The sequence below is a fragment of the Leuresthes tenuis genome, unplaced genomic scaffold, assembly GCF_036924035.1.
Source record: "Leuresthes tenuis unplaced genomic scaffold, fLeuTen1.0.hap1 SCAF_1, whole genome shotgun sequence".
Lineage (NCBI taxonomy): Eukaryota > Metazoa > Chordata > Actinopteri > Atheriniformes > Atherinopsidae > Leuresthes > Leuresthes tenuis.
In genome coordinates, this window is record NW_027325355.1 from 5,879,272 (window position 1) to 5,897,475 (window position 18,204).

General features: G+C 44.4%; 1 protein-coding gene, 16 non-coding genes and 7 pseudogenes across 17 annotated transcripts in view; 1 reads left to right on the top strand and 23 right to left on the bottom strand.

Moving 5' to 3' along the window:
• The window catches only part of LOC140296301 (uncharacterized), a 173,703-nt gene that overhangs the window by 887 nt on the left and 154,612 nt on the right, over positions 1-18,204 (top strand). The window contains exon 3 of the mRNA XM_072379712.1: positions 51-777. Coding sequence (XP_072235813.1) covers positions 51-777 — 727 coding nt within the window. The remainder of the gene's footprint in view (positions 1-50; positions 778-18,204) is intronic.
• On the bottom strand, positions 9,343-9,461 carry LOC140299971 (5S ribosomal RNA; annotated as a pseudogene).
• On the bottom strand, positions 9,731-9,849 carry LOC140299972 (5S ribosomal RNA; annotated as a pseudogene).
• On the bottom strand, positions 10,119-10,237 carry LOC140297913 (5S ribosomal RNA). The gene has a single exon (XR_011913607.1). It is a non-coding gene; the product is annotated as a 5S ribosomal RNA (ribosomal RNA).
• Positions 10,507-10,625, bottom strand: LOC140288979 (5S ribosomal RNA). Its single transcript, XR_011912211.1, has one exon. It is a non-coding gene; the product is annotated as a 5S ribosomal RNA (ribosomal RNA).
• LOC140299432 (5S ribosomal RNA) lies at positions 10,895-11,013 on the bottom strand (annotated as a pseudogene).
• LOC140299776 (5S ribosomal RNA) lies at positions 11,283-11,401 on the bottom strand (annotated as a pseudogene).
• Positions 11,671-11,789, bottom strand: LOC140293893 (5S ribosomal RNA). Its single transcript, XR_011912720.1, has one exon. It is a non-coding gene; the product is annotated as a 5S ribosomal RNA (ribosomal RNA).
• Positions 12,059-12,177, bottom strand: LOC140298609 (5S ribosomal RNA). The gene has a single exon (XR_011914240.1). It is a non-coding gene; the product is annotated as a 5S ribosomal RNA (ribosomal RNA).
• On the bottom strand, positions 12,447-12,565 carry LOC140298317 (5S ribosomal RNA). Its single transcript, XR_011913975.1, has one exon. It is a non-coding gene; the product is annotated as a 5S ribosomal RNA (ribosomal RNA).
• LOC140292563 (5S ribosomal RNA) lies at positions 12,835-12,953 on the bottom strand. The gene has a single exon (XR_011912567.1). It is a non-coding gene; the product is annotated as a 5S ribosomal RNA (ribosomal RNA).
• LOC140277079 (5S ribosomal RNA) lies at positions 13,223-13,341 on the bottom strand. The gene has a single exon (XR_011909067.1). It is a non-coding gene; the product is annotated as a 5S ribosomal RNA (ribosomal RNA).
• On the bottom strand, positions 13,611-13,729 carry LOC140290306 (5S ribosomal RNA; annotated as a pseudogene).
• On the bottom strand, positions 13,999-14,117 carry LOC140268181 (5S ribosomal RNA). Its single transcript, XR_011907520.1, has one exon. It is a non-coding gene; the product is annotated as a 5S ribosomal RNA (ribosomal RNA).
• Positions 14,387-14,505, bottom strand: LOC140296055 (5S ribosomal RNA). The gene has a single exon (XR_011912927.1). It is a non-coding gene; the product is annotated as a 5S ribosomal RNA (ribosomal RNA).
• LOC140299383 (5S ribosomal RNA) lies at positions 14,775-14,893 on the bottom strand (annotated as a pseudogene).
• Positions 15,163-15,281, bottom strand: LOC140298745 (5S ribosomal RNA). The gene has a single exon (XR_011914363.1). It is a non-coding gene; the product is annotated as a 5S ribosomal RNA (ribosomal RNA).
• On the bottom strand, positions 15,550-15,668 carry LOC140297320 (5S ribosomal RNA). Its single transcript, XR_011913064.1, has one exon. It is a non-coding gene; the product is annotated as a 5S ribosomal RNA (ribosomal RNA).
• LOC140305501 (5S ribosomal RNA) lies at positions 15,938-16,056 on the bottom strand. Its single transcript, XR_011915355.1, has one exon. It is a non-coding gene; the product is annotated as a 5S ribosomal RNA (ribosomal RNA).
• Positions 16,325-16,443, bottom strand: LOC140278003 (5S ribosomal RNA; annotated as a pseudogene).
• Positions 16,713-16,831, bottom strand: LOC140318650 (5S ribosomal RNA). Its single transcript, XR_011917843.1, has one exon. It is a non-coding gene; the product is annotated as a 5S ribosomal RNA (ribosomal RNA).
• LOC140292837 (5S ribosomal RNA) lies at positions 17,101-17,219 on the bottom strand. Its single transcript, XR_011912613.1, has one exon. It is a non-coding gene; the product is annotated as a 5S ribosomal RNA (ribosomal RNA).
• LOC140289943 (5S ribosomal RNA) lies at positions 17,489-17,607 on the bottom strand. The gene has a single exon (XR_011912304.1). It is a non-coding gene; the product is annotated as a 5S ribosomal RNA (ribosomal RNA).
• Positions 17,877-17,995, bottom strand: LOC140318121 (5S ribosomal RNA). Its single transcript, XR_011917815.1, has one exon. It is a non-coding gene; the product is annotated as a 5S ribosomal RNA (ribosomal RNA).

Here is an 18,204-nt window from a genome sequence, read left to right on the forward strand (position 1 = left end):
TTGTGTTAACTTCAAAAGGATCAAAGTCTTCTTCCTCTCTGTCATTGCAGAAACATATAGCCCAAGAGGGATCCAGATGGTGCCGTTATAAGCACTGTGGGGAAGTTTTCAAAAGATCATCACATCTGAGGTATCATCAGAAGCTTCATAAAGGAGAGAAACCTTACAGCTGTTGTCAGTGTGGGGCAGCTTTCACTAAGACTTCCCATCTTAAGACACACCAACGTATTCACACAGGAGAGAAACCTTACAGCTGTGGTCAGTGTGGAGCAGCTTTCACTACATCTTCCAATCTTAAGACACACAAACGTATTCACACAGGAGAGAAACCTTACAGCTGTGGTCAGTGTGGAACAGCTTTCACTCAATTATCTAGTCTAAAGACACATCAACGTATTCACACAGGAGAGAAACCTTACAGCTGTGGTCAGTGTGGAACAGCTTTCACTCAATTATCTAGTCTAAAGACACACCAACGTATTCACACAGGAGAGAAACCATACAGCTGTGGTCAGTGTGGGGCAGCTTTCACTCAATTATCTCACCTAAAGAAACACCAACGTATTCACACAGGAGAGAAACCATACAGCTGTGGTCAGTGTGGGGCAGCTTTCACTCAATCATCTAGTCTAAAGACACACCAACGTATTCACACAGGAGAGAAACCATACAGCTGTGGTCAATGTGGTACAGCTTTCACTCAATCATCTAGTCTAAAGACACACCAACGTATTCACACAGGAGAGAAACCATACAGCTGTGGTCAATGTGGGGCAGGTTTCACAGCATTATCTGGTGTAGAGAAACACCAACATATTCACACAGGAGAGAAACCATACAGCTGTGGTCATTGTGAAGCAGCTTTCACTCAATTATCTAGTCTAAAGAGACACGAACATACTCACACTGCAGATAAATGACTGGTTTAAATCAACAAATTTTATAGCATATAAGACAACGTTAACTTGGGAGCAGGAACAGTAACTACCAATCAAAAGCCTTTCTTTTGTTCAGATTAAAACTATTTTGTGTGGATTACCACCTTCTCTTGTCAAGACTTTTGTTCTGAATTTTCTGTGGGTAGCACATGTTTGAAGAACTATTGAAAGTGCTTTATAAATTGTTGGGATTGTTTTAACTGTGGCCAGCTCTCCCACCATTCAAGACAAACATGGCATCGATTATGAGTGTATGGACAGAACTATATGCAATCTGTTTGAAACTAGAAACATATTTTATTCTGTTATACTGAACATTTATATTTTGTTTAAAGTTAAGATTCACGAAGTAGCTTTGCACAAGCTGTGGGTATTTATGTAAATATACAACATCTGTAGACACAATATATAATTTCATTTTAATGTCAAGTCTAGCTTTACACTAGTCTGTATTTCATTGTTCTGCATTTTATTAAAGGTCAGATGTCAACACTTCTCATGCTTTTCAGAGATATTTTTGAAGAAAATGTGTGTTTGGTTACGAGGGAAATTTGACCCTTATTATCTTCCCCAAAGACCCAAAAATCTTTAATGCAGTCTGACCAGACAGCTGTGTGATGCTCATGACTGAAGCTGAAAGTTAACGCTGTTCCAACACTAAAAGGGCAAGAGGCTCAACTTCAAGCTGTGAAACTGTTTCAAATGTCTGTTGTGTTGATGTCAAGAAGAATTCTTTCTAAATGAGACTCAGAGACCGTTCCCATCCTCGGCTGGTCGTACAGACCACCCCCGCGAACGTCTTCTCTGTCGCTTGCGCTTCAACATTTGCAATTGAAGCATTTGTTCTTCAAAATTGATGAGCTCCAACTGCAAATACAGCTGCTCCACCTCGGTTGCCATTGTTTACTGTTGTTAACTGTGACCGGAAGAAAAAGCATGGATTCGGCTATAACCTCTGAAACCACACAAACACACAGCCACACCTCCCTACCGGCATGGTGAATTGCAGAGCAACGTGTTCCCTCGATGCAGAACTTCGAGTGCTCAATGAAGACGTCACGTTGTCAACGTTCTGGAAGAGTATAAATCTAGCTTAAGCATGGGATACAACAACAACCACAGGTGACAGGTATGGCTGCTACAACTGACGCTCCACCGGCCAAACCACTCAATCTTCCCTGTGAAGGGATCATTGAACGCAGGAACTCCCTGAATTTGAGGCCTTGGTGATGCTGCCATCTGGGGAAGTATTGTTAGGAATGAATGTGCAACATTTCAAACATTTTACACACCCCTCCTTTTTCTGCCAGTAACATATCCAAAGCAGTTCTATTTTGCCATGCCATAGGGGAAGTTGGACATAATTGTTCAGCAATGCCTTGTCGATGTAATATAAACAATCAAAACTTATTTATTGTTAGCCACCAGAAAAGAAAAGATTAAAACACTGAAGCAACTTGATTCAACGCTTGAGACGTCGCAGCTTTTCTGGAGAGAGTTTGTCACCCAACGCCTTAAAGTCCCCCACAGGGAACAGATGGAAAGACATCAGTAGTTGGGTCATTGTGCAGCTGTTCTGCCAGTTGGAAGGAAGGGCGGCCCTAAGTTTCATATCCTTACACAGCCACAACAACCACAGGTTGGGCCTGGTTAGTACTTGGATGGGAGACCGACTGGGAATACCAGGAGCTGTAAGCTTTTTAGCTTCTCCAGGCACATGCAGTTGTGTATGTGGAGAGGAGCACCTGGGAGAGAACACGCCCCTGGAGGAGGCCGGTGCTGATGGTCTGTGGTCATTTATTCTCTTCAGGATAACTTTACATTAAATGGGACAAACTCTCCATCCTTCCATTTGCTTTAAATGGTTTCAGGGGGACTGGGGCCTATCTCACAGAAACTCTTCAACATTCCAGCCTAATAACAAGTCTGAAACTAAAGCAAAAACTGCAGCCCCAAATGAACATTGGCATGATATAGGTTGTGTCAAATGCAAAAGCAGTCCCTTTTACACCTTTTGGAACTTCTCCTTTCTCAGGACAAACTTAAATGTATGAGGATCAAAGCCAACAATGACCTGGGACATCTCAGCAGATCCAGGATTGGCAACATGGAGACTGAGAGCCAAAAAGAAACTGAGGTGTCTGCCAACAAATCAGCAGCAGCTTAAGCTGATTAACTTCCTGATGTGTCATAAGGTGATCACATGTTTCAACAAAAGACATCAAATAACAGCTGAAGCTGCATTAAAGACAATAAGAGATGTGGAAGCAGCATCAAAGCTGATAAATATTAACTTTAAACCTTGTTGGATGTGAAATTAAATTTATTTCATTACATCATCATGATGTGAGTGCTCAGCTGCATAGAAACAGAAGAAGAAGCTCCACTTTAAGACTGTGTGATTCCAATGATCATGGCTTCCTTGACTCCTCTCTCAAACCATCTCTTCTCTGTCCAGGATGTGGACATTACTGTCCTCAGAAGAGTGTCCCTTCTTCTTGAGATGTAGGTGCACTGCTGAGTTTGACCTGAAGAGGTGGCTCTCCTATGTTGTGCCATGCGCTCGTGGAGCTGTTGTTTGGTCTCTCCTATAAAGAGGTCTGCACAGTCTTTGCTGCACTGCATACACAACACCACCCAGTTTGTGTTCGGGTGTTTAATCCTTTGGGTAAACCAGTATCTGTCTGAGGGTGTTCTTTGGTTTATTGAAATTAGTTGTATAAACTCAGTTCAATGAGGCCTACAAGCTGTGAATACTTGAAAGAGACTTTAGGTAATATGTCTGTATTACGACTTAAAATCAGCGAAGATGTTCTGAGTCAAAGTGAGCAGAACACAGGCAGAGTTCAGTCTGAATGAACAGAACAGGAGCTTAAACCTCCTCCACATCCCTGTGAGCAGGATGAAGGCGTCCTCTGTTAGTTTTCAGATTTCAGCTGTGAACCTGCAGGACGACATGAGAAAAGAGAGATTTAAACATCTGTAATATCACACTGTGTCAGTTTGTTCACAGGACTCACAACCTGTAACACTGATGCTGCTTTCAGGGAACTTCTTCCTGTTATTGTTTGTTTTTTTGTAAACTTTAACTTTATCAATAAGTGGCAGACCAAACAGCGCAGTCACCTCTCCATCTGTGGTCTCCAAACCCGACTGAAACTGAGGAGTCTGCTGGAAACTCCACTTTACTCTGACCCGCTCCACCCAAACTCGTACCTGTGATGATCCAAAAACAATACGTGGAACAGAACAATGAGAGGTAAACAGTTCTCAGCCCCACCACAAAACCTTTTCATTCATTTAGATGAAATCATCCTTTCTTCATCATATTCTCATTAATGATCAAAGCTGAGTCAGATTTCTTTGAAAAGTCCATCGCTGACAGCAGCAGAAAGTGACTAAATATACTGAACATAATTACAATGTTTTCAGTATTTTTAGCTTGTGCTACTTTCTATTTGTGCTCCACTACATTCAGAGACTCTGTTGTACCTTTTAGTCCACTACATTCATCTGATAACTTCAGCACATTCAGACTAATACTAAAAAATATCAGAAAGAACAGAATCAGATCATAGAATATGATGTAAGATCACACACATCACCTTTAATCATTCCATAACACGTTATTCCAAAGTGTGACATTCTGCCTCATTCACTCATTCAGGTATGTTTTCATTCGAATGTTTTTGTAGTTTGAGTAAAATAAAAAGTAAATCTACAGTTTTTACATGAAACAAAATCTCTGTGGTTCTGATTCTGTAACTTATGTCCAAGAATTCTTCTTCCACTTCTTGTCTCTGAGAACAAATGACATCTCCTGTAATGACTGACATCATATAATATTGTTACATTTAGCTTTGATTTGAATCACTTTGAGGTTTCATGTCGTTCTTTTTGTTTTCGGAGTTTCTTCCAACATCTCAGAACACATTCAGAAACAAGTTTGAAGCGTTTGTGAGCAAACAGGTGAAACCCAGAATATGATCCTGAACCAAAGCAACTCTTCCAGCCACAGATGGGTTTCAACAAATATCTCTGAAACAAAGCAGTTACTTGTTGCCGCCGTGTGTTGCCACCATGAGGGATGCTGGTGGTGTGACAGCCTCACTCCCATTTTCACAGAAACACAATTCATGATCAGGATGAATCCACAATTTATTATTTCCAGAAAAAACATCCAGAATCAGAACATTTAGTTTCTGGGTTACCAAGTAGATCATTACTGAGAGTTTTCAAAGCAGCAGCAACATTTGATCTCTGAAACAGATCAAAGTAAGTTTAACTGCAGAATTATTTTCACATTTACAAAGTGATGAGATGTGAAAAGAATCTGTGATAAAGGTCTGCTGATTTCTCTGTTTGGCTCCATGAAGTGGAAGAGAAACAACAACATACAAACACATCAACACAAGGATTCAACTAACATTCAGAGCTCAGAGAAGTTTAGATTTTCATGTGGAGAAATCTTTCTGTGAATAAAACTCAGCATTAGCAGTGATATCCTCCATGGCTGCACAAACAGGAAAAAGCAGCAAATAAACAACAGAACAGCAGCGCAGAGACATCACAGCAATGAAGTCTCAGCAACAAACTGACTGAATACCTTTATTTCACTTCACACAGCTCAGCTGTGGCTCCAGTCCATCCAATCCTAACTCCAGCATAGAGCGGCTGAGTGAATGTGGTCTGGACTCTGTGGAGGAGAGTCATGGCTTCAGAGACGCTGTAGAAGGACAGAATACCTGCTCTGTGATCCAGGTACACTCCTACTCTGGAGGACTGAGGACCTGAGATGGAGGCTTTCATCTTGTTGGACCAAAATTCAAAACTGTTTTGGTAACATTTTAATGCCCAAGATTTGTCATTACGTCCAAATCCACATTCATTCCCTGTTCTGCTGATGTTCTTGTATGCGACTGCTACATCAGCTCCTCCCCCTCTCCTCTCCACCTCCCAGTAACAGCGTCCAGTCAGACTCTCTCTGCTCAGGACCTGACACCATTCCGTGAATCTGTCTGGATGAGCAGAATAAGACTGAGGTTGTCTCATTACTGTCACTTTTCTGTTCCCCTCTGACACTAACAGATATGTGTTTGCTGTGTTTGGATCCAGTGTGATGTCCCATGAATATTTTAAGAAGGCAGCTCTGCTCTTTGGCTCTGGTTCTGGTTCTGGCAGTAAAACATCCACTTCAGTGACTGTCAGTGAGCTGTTTGTCCATTTCTCTCTCAGAATGTCCTGTAGTTTCTCTCTGAGCTCTGACGCAGCTGCTGTCACATCCTCAAAGTACCTCAGAGGACGGGTATTGATGCTGGATGAGTGTGTGGACTCACTGAGTGCTGACACTGAGGGGTAGTTGTGTAGAAACTGGTTGTGATCCTCTGTGTGTGAGAGCTGCTTCAGCTCAGCATCTTTCCTCTTCAGCTCAGTGATCTCCTGCTCCAGCTTCTCCTGAAGCTCTTTGACTCGACTCACTTCAGTTTGCTGCTGGGATCTGAGCTGCTGCTTCACATCAGAGCTTCTTTTGTGGATGAGACGGATCAGCTCGGTGAAGATGTTCTCACTGTCCTCCACTGTTTTATCAGCAGACTGATTGATGGCCTCCACCTCCTGTTGAAGCAGCTTCACATCTTTCTCTCTGTCCTGGATTCTCTGCTGGATTTGTTGTCGACTCCCCTCCAGCTCTCTCTGCCTCTCAGTCCTTTCTGCTGCAGCTGACACTGTGTCGTGGCCTTTATGATCATCCACAGGGCAGAGATAACAGATAGACTTCTGATCAGTACGGCAGCACATCTTCATCACCTCATCATGACGACAGCAGATGTTCTCCTGGAGGCTCTTGGAGGGCTCCACCAGCTTGTGTTTCTTGAATGGAGTCACATCATAATGAGGCTGAAGGTGTTTCTCACAGTAAGAGGCCAGACAGAATAAACAGGACTTGATGGCTTTCAGTTTTCTTCCAGAGCAGAAATCACAGGCCACATCTTCAGGTCCAGCATGGCAGAGATCAGCAGGAGCAGCTTGGAGTCCAGTCTTCTTCAGCTGCTTCACTAAATCAGCTAACATGGTGCTTTTCTCCAGGACAGGCCTCGGTGTGAAAGTTTTCCTGCAATGAGGGCATCTGTGAATTCCCTTCTTATTCTTTCCATTCCAGTAGCCTTTAATAAAGTTCATGCAGTAGCTGTGTCCACAGGGAATAGTCACCGGATCCTTCAGTAGATCCAGACAGATCGAACAAAAGAAGGTTTCCAGGTCCAGTTTAACCCTTTTCTGAGCCATTTCCTCCATTTGGCAGAGCAGTGTGTGACTCTCAGAGCAGAAACACCGTCTGTGCTGTGATACAAAACTAATTCCACCTCCTTTTGATGCAGCTGATCAGCTGATCTTCACTTAAGAGCTCCTCTACTATCACACAATGGTTTCACACATCCTCCCAGCTTCAGATCAGTTTGGGGAGGGAACAAGGGAACAGTGCTGGTTTCACCTCAATCCAGGCAGGATTGTTCAAGGGGTTGTTGAATTCTTATTTGTTCTCTGTTGAAGGGAAAGATAAATTCATTAACCTTCCACTTAAAGCTCAACATGAAGAAAATTGGTTTCTATCAGATCAACATTGTCCGATACTTTTAGCAGGCAGCTGTACAGGAAATGTAAATGTTGCTGTTTCTTAGTATTTTCATGCTTTTCATTTATATTTATATAATCAGCCCTGCTCTGCAGCAGCTTGAAATTCATAAATCGTGATCTTCTGCTGAAATGCTCACCTGAATCTTCAGACTGATGCATTCAAGTGCGTGACATGAAACATGAGCTCTCATACGGCTGTTGGACTTCAGAAGAGGTAAAAACCTGCAGAGCTGACCCCTAACCTGCAAACTGACTGCATCAGACATGTTTGATCATAATCTATCTATCGAGCTCTGTATGCTGACTGGTGTCTTCAGGCTGAGTCTGATAGAAACCCTCTTTGTCTCTTTGTCTCTGTGTAGAAAAGAAGCTGCATCTTAAGATGGAGTTCCTGTGGTGTTTTATCCACTCTTGTCCACACTGAAAACACAAACAGCATAAAACAGCAGAATGACTTCTTTTCCAGCCTTTTTCAGTTGGCAGGAAACAACAAAACGCTTCACAGCAAACATCTGTTCAGAAGTGAGAAAACCCAGCTGAGCAGATCAGTGATTTCTGTGCGGCTCAGATAACATTTCATGTTAGGCTGCAGTCTGAGGTGCTGATAAAGGCTTTATTTTATGATCATGCTGTTATGCAGCTAAGTCTATATACATCCTGGTCAGTGAGGGGATTTAAACTGAGGAGGCAGGATTACTTTTACCTCTGATGAGCTCAGTTATTAAGCGGAGAAAAGCATCATTTTTATCTGGACAGAGGGATGAACGTGAGAGAAAAAGTGGCTTTAATATATTAACCTGAAAAAACGTGACTGTACTCTGACAACATCACGGTCCATCTGATGCCCCCAAAACCCTGAACTCTAAACCACTGCAGGGATTTCTGTACATCTATAATGGAGGAGTGGGAGATCCTGTCAGAACTTCTATCTGTGATGAGCATCTGAAGCAGAAGATGTTTCACAGCTCAGATGGTTGAGGTCTGAAATGTAACCTGTGTGGGGACAGGCAAAGGTGTAGAAGACAAAAAGTGGAGGCTCCAGATGGTGATAGAAGATAACGACTCTGTTTCTTTCAACTGAGGCTTCAGACAGATCCCAAACTGACCTCTGACCTCAAGACTCCTGCATGATAATAACATCCATGCAGCCAAAGACCTGAAGAAGTTGCACTGATCTGAAAGACAAAAGGACGGTGATGTTACCATCCATCCCCCATGATTTCAGACATTAACTCAACCCCAAACTTGGACAAACTCCTTCACCACAGTAATGACTCTACATCCTGATGAGGGACATTAAAAACAATCGTTTCTAACAATTTCTATCTAAACTATAAATGATTGGAGGGATTTTTCAACAGTGACAGTTAAGGAGTGTCATCAGGTGAATGAGATCAGCTCAGGAATGAAAACACAGTTTACACTAAATACAGTCTGTGGTTTACACAAGCCTCAGTGAAAATAAATACAATTATTATTCAGAATATCTTGGTGGTTTACATTGTTGCACATATTTTCAACACAGTCATCATGTGCTATGAAAAGCTGAATGTCAGAAATAAACTGAAATGATGGAGAGTATTCATAAGAGCAACTGGACTTCTTTTTTGATCTTGAAGACGTTGAATTTTGATGGGACAGCAGCTTCCTCTTTGGTTTTTGTAGAGAAGTACAGTAGAACAACCGAGTACTAACCAGGCCCGACCCTGCTTAACTTCACAGGGTGATCAGACGTTGCAACAAAAGACATGCAGGTGGTAGAGAGAAGAGAAATAGCTTACAGCACCTGGTATTCCCAAGCGGTCTCCCATCCAAGTACTAACCAGGTCCAACCCTGCTTGGCTTCCAAGATCAGACTAGGTCGGGCATATTCAGGGTGGTGTGGCCGTAAGCAACAATATCTGTGAACAATGTGCATTATATAGGTACTGGAATCATACAGTTCCTCTATGTAACCAGATAATTGCCGAGAAAGGCTGATGCGTATTGGGCAGATCTTCTTCCCTGTCGTGATTATTCTCTCCAGCGGAAACTGAGACTCTCAGATCACTTCGTGTCTGCCAACAAAGCAGCAGCAGCTGAAGATGACCAACTTCCTCATGTGTCACAGGTTGATCAGACGTTGCAACAAAAGACATTCAGGTGGTAGAGAGAAGAGAAAAAGCTTACAGCACCTGGTATTCCCAAGCGGTCTCCCATCCAAGTACTAACCAGGTCCAACCCTGCTTGGCTTCCAAGATCAGACTAGGTCGGGCATATTCAGGGTGGTGTGGCCGTAAGCAACAATGTCTGTGACAAATGTGCATTATATCGGTACTGGAATCATACAGTTCCTCTATGTAACCAGATAATTGCCGAGAAAGGCTAACTTGTAGTGGGCACATCTTCATCCCTGATGTGATTATTACCTGCAGTTGAAACTGAGAATCTCAGATCACTTCGTGTCTGCCAACAAAGCAGCAGCAGCTGAAGATGACCAACTTCCTCATGTGTCACAGGGTCATCAGACGTTCCAACAAAAGACATGCATGTGGTAGAGAGAAGAGAAAAAGCTTACAGCACCTGGTATTCCCAAGCTGTCTCCCATCCAAGTACTAACCAGGCCCAACCCTGCTTGGCTTCCGAGATCAGACGAGGTCGGGCATGTTCAGGGTGGTGTGGCCGTAAGCGACAATGTCTGTGACAAATGTGCATTATATCGGTACTGGAATCATACAGTTCCTCTATGTAACCAGATTATTGCAGAGAAAGGCTAACTTGTAGTGGGCACATCTTCATCCCTGAAGTGATTATTACCTGCAGTTGAAACTGAGACTCTCAGATCACTTCGTGTCTGCCAACAAAGCAGCAGCAGCTGAAGATGACCAACTTCCTCATGTGTCACAGGGTGATCAGACGTTGCAACAAAAGACATGCATGTGGTAGAGAGAAGAGAAAAAGCTTACAGCACCTGGTATTCCCAAGCGGTCTCCCATCCAAGTACTAACCAGGCCCAACCTTGCTTGGCTTCCGAGATCAGACGAGGTCGGGCATATTCAGGGTGGTGTGGCTGTAAGCAGCAATGTCTGTCACAAATGTGCATTATATAGGTACTGGAATCATACGGTTACTCTATGTAACCAGATAATTGCAGAGAAAGGCTGATATGTAGTGGGCACATCTTCATCCCTGATGTGATTATTACCTGCAGTTGAAACTGAGACTCTCAGATCACTTCGTGTCTGCCAACAAAGCAGCAGCAGCTGAAGATGACCAACTTCCTCATGTGTCACAGGGTGATCAGACGTTGCAACAAAAGACATGCAGGTGGTAGAGAGAAGAGAAAAAGCTTACAGCACCTGGTATTCCCAAGCGGTCTCCCATCCAAGTACTAACCAGGCCCAACCCTGCTTGGCTTCTGAGATCAGACGAGGTTGGGCATATTCAGGGTGGTGTGGCCGTAAGCAACAATGTCTGTGAACAATGTGCATTATATAGGTACTGGAATCATACGGTTCCTCTATGTAACCAGATAATTGCCGAGAAAGGCTAACTTGTAGTGGGCACATCTTCATCCCTGATGTGATTATTACCTGCAGTTGAAACTGAGACTCTCAGATCACTTCGTGTCTGCCAACAAAGCAGCAGCAGCTGAAGATGACCAACTTCCTCATGTGTCACAGGGTGATCAGACGTTGCAACAAAAGACATGTACGTGGTAGAGAGAAGAGAAAAAGCTTACAGCACCTGGTATTCCCAAGTAGTCTCCCATCCAAGTAACAACCAGGCCCAACCCTGCTTGGCTTCCGAGATCAGACGAGGTCGGGCATATTCAGGGTGGTGTGGCCGTAAGCAACAATGTCTGTGACAAATGTGCATTATATAGGTACTGGAATCATACAGTTCCTCGATGTAACCAGATAATTGCCGAGAAAGGCTAACTTGTAGTGGGCACATCTTCATCCCTGATGTGATTATTATCTGTAGTTGAAACTGAGACTCTCAGATCACTTCGTGTCTGCCAACAAAGCAGCAGCAGCTGAAGATGACCAACTTCCTCATGTGTCACAGGGTGATCAGACGTTGCAACAAAAGACATGCAGGTGGTAGAGAGAAGAGAAAAAACTTACAGCACCTGGTATTCCCAAGTAGTCTCCCATCCAAGTACTAACCAGGCCCAACCCTGCTTGGCTTCCGAGATCAGACGAGGTCGGGCATATTCAGGGTGGTGTGGCTGTAAGCAACAATGTCTGTCACAAATGTGCATTATATAGGTACTGGAATCATACGGTTACTCTATGTAACCAGATAATTGCTGAGAAAGGCTGATGCGTATTAGGCACATCTTCTTCCCTGTCGTGATTATTCTCTCCAGCGGAAACTGAGACTCTCAGATCACTTCGTGTCTGCCAACAAAGCAGCAGCAGCTGAAGATGACCAACTTCCTCATGTGTCACAGGGTCATCAGACGTTGCAACAAAAGACATGCATGTGGTAGAGAGAAGAGAAAAAGCTTACAGCACCTTGTATTCCCAAGCGGTCTCCCATCCAAGTACTAACCAGGTCCAACCCTGCTTGGCTTCCGAGATCAGACGAGGTCGGGCATGTTCAGGGTGGTGTGGCCGTAAGCAACAATGTCTGTGACAAATGTGCATTATATAGGTACTGGAATCATACAGTTACTCTATGTAACCAGATAATTGCAGAGAAAGGCTGATATGTAGTGGGCACATCTTCATCCCTGATGTGATTATTACCTGCAGTTGAAACTGAGACTCTCAGATCACTTTGTGTCTGCCAACAATCCAGCAGCAGCTGAAGATGACCAACTTCCTCATGTGTCACAGGGTGATCAGACGTTGCAACAAAAGACATGCAGGTGGTAGAGAGAAGAGAAAAAGCTTACAGCACCTGGTATTCCCAAGCTGTCTCCCATCCAAGTACTAACCAGGCCCAGCCCTGCTTGGCTTCCGAGATCAGACGAGGTCGGGCATGTTCAGGGTGGTGTGGCCGTAAGCAACAATGTCTGTGACAAATGTGCATTATATCGGTACTGGAATCATACAGTTCCTCTATGTAACCAGATGATTGCCGAGAAAGGTTGATATGTAGTGGGCACATCTTCTTCCCTGTCGTGATTATTATCTGCAGTTGAAACTGAGAATCTCAGATCACTTTGTGTCTGCCAACATAGCAGCAGCAGCTGAAGATGACCAACTTCCTCATGAGTCACATGGTGATCAGACGTTGCAACAAAAGACATGCAGGTGGTAGAGAGAAGAGAAAAAGCTTACAGCACCTGGTATTCCCAAGCGGTCTCCCATCCAAGTACTAACCAGGCCCAACCCTGCTTGGCTTCCGAGATCAGACGAGGTCGGGCATATTCAGGGTGGTGTGGCCGTAAGCAACAATATCTGTGAACAATGTGCATTATATAGGTACTGGAATCATACGGTTACAATATGTAACCAGATAATTGCCGAGAAAGGCTAACTTGTAGTGGGCACATCTTCATCCCTGATGTGATTATTACCTGCAGTTGAAACTGAGAATCTCAGATCACTTCGTGTCTGCCAAAAAAGCAGCAGCAGCTGAAGATGACCAACTTCCTCATGTGTCACAGGGTGATCAGACGTTGCAACAAAAGACATGCAGGTGGTAGAGAGAAGAGAAAAAGCTTACAGCACCTGGTATTCCCAAGCGGTCTCCCATCCAACTACTAACCAGGCCCAACCCTGCTTGGCTTCCGAGATCAGACGAGGTCGGGCATGTTCAGGGTGGTGTGGCCGTAAGCAACAATGTCTGTCACAAATGTGCATTATATAGGTACTGGAATCATACGGTTCCTCTATGTAACCAGATAATTGCCAAGAAAGGCTGATATGTAGTGGGCATATCTTCATCCTTGATGTGATTACTACCTGTAGTTGAAACTGAGACTCTCAGATCACTTCGTGTCTGCCAACAAAGCAGCAGCAGCTGAAGATGACCAACTTCCTCATGTGTCACAGGGTGATCAGACGTTGCAACAAAAGACATGCAGGTGGTAGAGAGAAGAGAAAAAGCTTACAGCACCTGGTATTCCCAAGCGGTCTCCCATCCAACTACTAACCAGGCCCAACCCTGCTTGGCTTCCTAGATCCGATGACGTCGGGCAAATTCAGGGTGGTGTGGCTGTAAGCAACAATGTCTGTCACAAATGTGCATTATATAGGTACTGGAATCATACGGTTACTCTATGTAACCAGATAATTGCCGAGAAAGGCTGATATGTAGTGGGCACATCTTCATCCCTGATGTGATTATTACCTGCAGTTGAAACTGAGACTCTCAGATCACTTCGTGTCTGCCAACAAAGCAGCAGCAGCTGAAGATGACCAACTTCCTCATGTGTAACAGGGTGATCAGACGTTGTAACAAAAGACATGCATGTGGTAGAGAGAAGAGAAAAAGCTTACAGCACCTGGTATTCCCAAGCGGTCTCCCATCCAAGTACTAACCAGGCCCAATCCTGCTTGGCTTCCGAGATCAGACGAGGTCAGGCATATTCAGGATGGTGTGGCTGTAAGCAACAATGTCTGTCACAAATGTGCATTATATAGGTACTGGAATCATACGGTTACTCTATGTAACCAGATAATTGCCAAGAAAGGCTGATATGTAGTGAGCATATCTTCATCCCTGATGTGATTATTATCTGCAGTTGAAACTGAGACTCTCAGATCACTTCGTGTCTGCCAACAAAGCAGCAGCAGCTGAAGATGACCAACTTCCTCATGTGTCACAGGGTGATCAGACGTTGCAACAAAAGACATGCAGGTGGTAGAGAGAAGAGAAAAAGCTTACAGCACCTGGTATTCCCAAGCAGTCTCCCATCCAAGTACTAACCAGGCCCAACCCTGCTTGGCTTCCGAGAGCAGACGAGGTCAGGTATGTTCAGGGTGGTGTGGCCGTAAGCAACAATATCTGTGAACAATGTGCATTATATAGGTACTGGAATCATACGGTTACACTATGTAACCAGATAATTGCCGAGAAAGGCTAACTTGTAGTGGGCACATCTTCTTCCCTGACGTGATTATTATCTGCAGTTGAAACTTAGAAACTCAGATCACTTCGTGTCTGCCAACAAAGCAGCAGCAGCTGAAGATGACCAACTTCCTCATGTGTCACAGGGTGATCAGACGTTGCAACAAAAGACATGCAGGTGCTAGAGAGAAGAGAAAAAACTTACAGCACCTGGTATTCCCAAGTAGTCTCCCACCCAAGTACTAACCAGGCCCAACCCTGCTTGGCTTCCGAGATCAGACGAGGTCGGGCATGTTTAGGGTGGTTTGGCCGTAAGCGACAATGTCTATCACAAATGTGCATTATATAGGTACTGGAATCATACGGTTACTCTATGTAACCAGATAATTGCCAAGAAAGGCTGATATGTAGTGGGCATATCTTCATCCCTGATGTGATTATTACCTGCAGTTGAAACTGAGACTCTCAGATCACTTCGTGTCTGCCAACAAAGCAGCAGCAGCTGAAGATGACCAACTTCCTCATGTGTCACAGGGTGATCAGACGTTGCAACAAAAGACATGCAGGTGGTAGAGAGAAGAGAAAAAGCTTACAGCACCTGGTATTCCCAAGCGGTCTCCCATCCAAGTACTAACCAGGCCCAACCCTGCTTGGCTTCTGAGATCAGACGAGGTCGGGCATGTTCAGGGTGGTGTGGCCGTAAGGAACAATGTCTGTGACAAATGTGCATTATATCGGTACTGGAATCATACAGTTCCTCTATGTAATCAGATAATTGCAGAGAAAGGCTAACTTGTAGTGGGCACATCTTCTTCCCTGACGTGATTATTATCTGCAGTTGAAACTTAGAATCTCAGATCACTTCGTGTCTGCCAAAAAGCAGCAGCAGCTGAAGATGACCAACTTCCTCATGTGTCACAGGGTGATCAGACGTTGCAACAAAAGACATGCATGTGGTAGAGAGAAGAGAAAAAGCTTACAGCACCTGGTATTCCCAAGCGGTCTCCCATCCAAGTACTAACCAGGCCCAACCTTGCTTGGCTTCCGAGATCAGACGAGGTCGGGCAAATTCAGGGTGGTGTGGCTGTAAGCAACAATGTCTGTCACAAATGTGCATTATATAGGTACTGGAATCATACGGTTACACTATGTAACCAGATAATTGCCGAGAAAGAATGATATGTAGTGGGCACATCTTAATCCCTGATGTGATTATTACCTGCAGTTGAAACTGAGACTCTCAGATCACTTCGTGTCTGCCAACAAAGCAGCAGCAGCTGAAGATGACCAACTTCCTCATGTGTCACAGGGTGATCAGACGTTGCAACAAAAGACATGTAGGTGGTAGAGAGAAGAGAAAAAGCTTACAGCACCTGGAATTCCCAAGTAGTCTCCCACCCAAGTACTAACCAGGCCCAACCCTGCTTGGCTTCCGAGATCAGATGAGGTCGGGCATGTTCAGGGTGGTTTGGCCGTAAGCGACAATGTCTGTCACAAATGTGCATTATATAGGTACTGGAATCATAGAGTTCCTCTATGTAACCAGATAATTGCCAAGAAAGGCTGATATGTAGTGGGCATATCTTCATCCTTGATGTGATTACTACCTGTAGTTGAAACTGAGACTCTCAGATCACTTTTGTCTGCCAACAAAGCAGCAGCAGCTGAAGATGACCAACTTCCTCATGTGTCACAGGGTGATCAGACGTTGCAACAAAAGACATGCATGTGGTAGAGAGAAGAGAAAAAGCTTACAGCACCTGGTATTCCCAAGCGGTATCCCATCCAACTACTAACCAGGCCCAACCCTGCTTGGCTTCCTAGATGCGATGACGTCGGGCATGTTCAGGGTGGTGTGGCCGTAAGCATCAATGTCTGTCACAAATGTGCATTATATAGGTACTGGAATCATACAGTTCCTCTATGTAACCAGATAATTGCCGAGAAAGGCTGATATGTAGTGGGCACATCTTCTTCCCTGTCGTGATTATTCTCTCCAGCGGAAACTGAGACTCTCAGATCACTTCGTGTCTGCCAACAAAGCAGCAGCAGTTGAAGATGACCAACTTCCTCATGTGTCACAGGGTCATCAGACGTTGCAACAAAAGACATGCACGTGGTAGAGAGAAGAGAAAAAGCTTACAGCACCTGGTATTCCCAAGTAGTCTCCCATCCAAGTACTAACCAGGCCCAACCCTGCTTGGCTTCCGAGATCAGACGAGGTCGGGCATGTTCAGGGTGGTTTGGCCGTAAGCGACAATGTCTGTGACAAATGTGAATTATATAGGTACTGGAATCATACAGTTCCTCTATGTAACCAGATAATTGCCAAGAAAGGCTGATATGTAGTGGGCATATCTTCATCCTTGATGTGATTACTACCTGTAGTTGAAACTGAGACTCTCAGATCACTTCGTGTCTGCCAACAAAGCAGCAGCAGCTGAAGATGACCAACTTCCTCATGTGTCACAGGGTGATCAGACGTTGCAACAAAAGACATGCAGGTGGTAGAGAGAAGAGAAAAAGCTTACAGCACCTGGTATTCCCAAGCGGTCTCCCATTCAAGTACTAACCAGGCCCAGCCCTGCTTGGCTTCCGAGATCAGACGAGGTCGGGCAAATTCAGGGTGGTGTGGCTGTAAGCAACAATGTCTGTCACAAATGTGCATTATATAGGTACTGGAATCATACGGTTACACTATGTAACCAGATAATTGCTGAGAAAGGCTGATATGTAGTGGGCACATCTTCATCCCTGATGTGATTATTACCTGCAGTTGAAACTGAGAATCTCAGATCACTTCGTGTCTGCCAACAAAGCAGCAGCAGCTGAAGATGACCAACTTCCTCATGTGTCACAGGGTGATCAGACGTTGCAACAAAAGACATGCAGGTGGTAGAGAGAAGAGAAAAAGCTTACAGCACCTGGTATTCCAAAGTAGTCTCCCATCCAAGTACTAACCAGGCCCAACCCTGCTTGGCTTCCGAGATCAGACGAGGTCGGGTATGTTCAGGGTGGTGTGGCCGTAAGCAACAATATCTGTGAACAATGTGCCTTATATAGGTACTGGAATCATACGGTTCCTCTATGTAACCAGATAATTGCCGAGAAAGGCTGATATGTAGTGGGCATATCTTCATCCTTGATGTGATTACTACCTGTAGTTGAAACTGAGACTCTCAGATCACTTCGTGTCTGCCAACAAAGCAGCAGCAGCTGAAGATGACCAACTTCCTCATGTGTCACAGGGTGATCAGACGTTGCAACAAAAGACATGCAGGTGGTAGAGAGAAGAGAAAAAGCTTACAGCACCTGGTATTCCCAAGCGGTCTCCCATCCAAGTACTAACCAGGCCCAGCCCTGCTTGGCTTCCGAGATCAGACGAGGTCGGGCAAATTCAGGGTGGTGTGGCTGTAAGCAACAATGTCTGTCACAAATGTGCATTATATAGGTACTGGAATCATACGGTTACACTATGTAACCAGATAATTGCTGAGAAAGGCTGATATGTAGTGGGCACATCTTCATCCCTGATGTGATTATTACCTGCAGTTGAAACTGAGAATCTCAGATCACTTCGTGTCTGCCAACAAAGCAGCAGCAGCTGAAGATGACCAACTTCCTCATG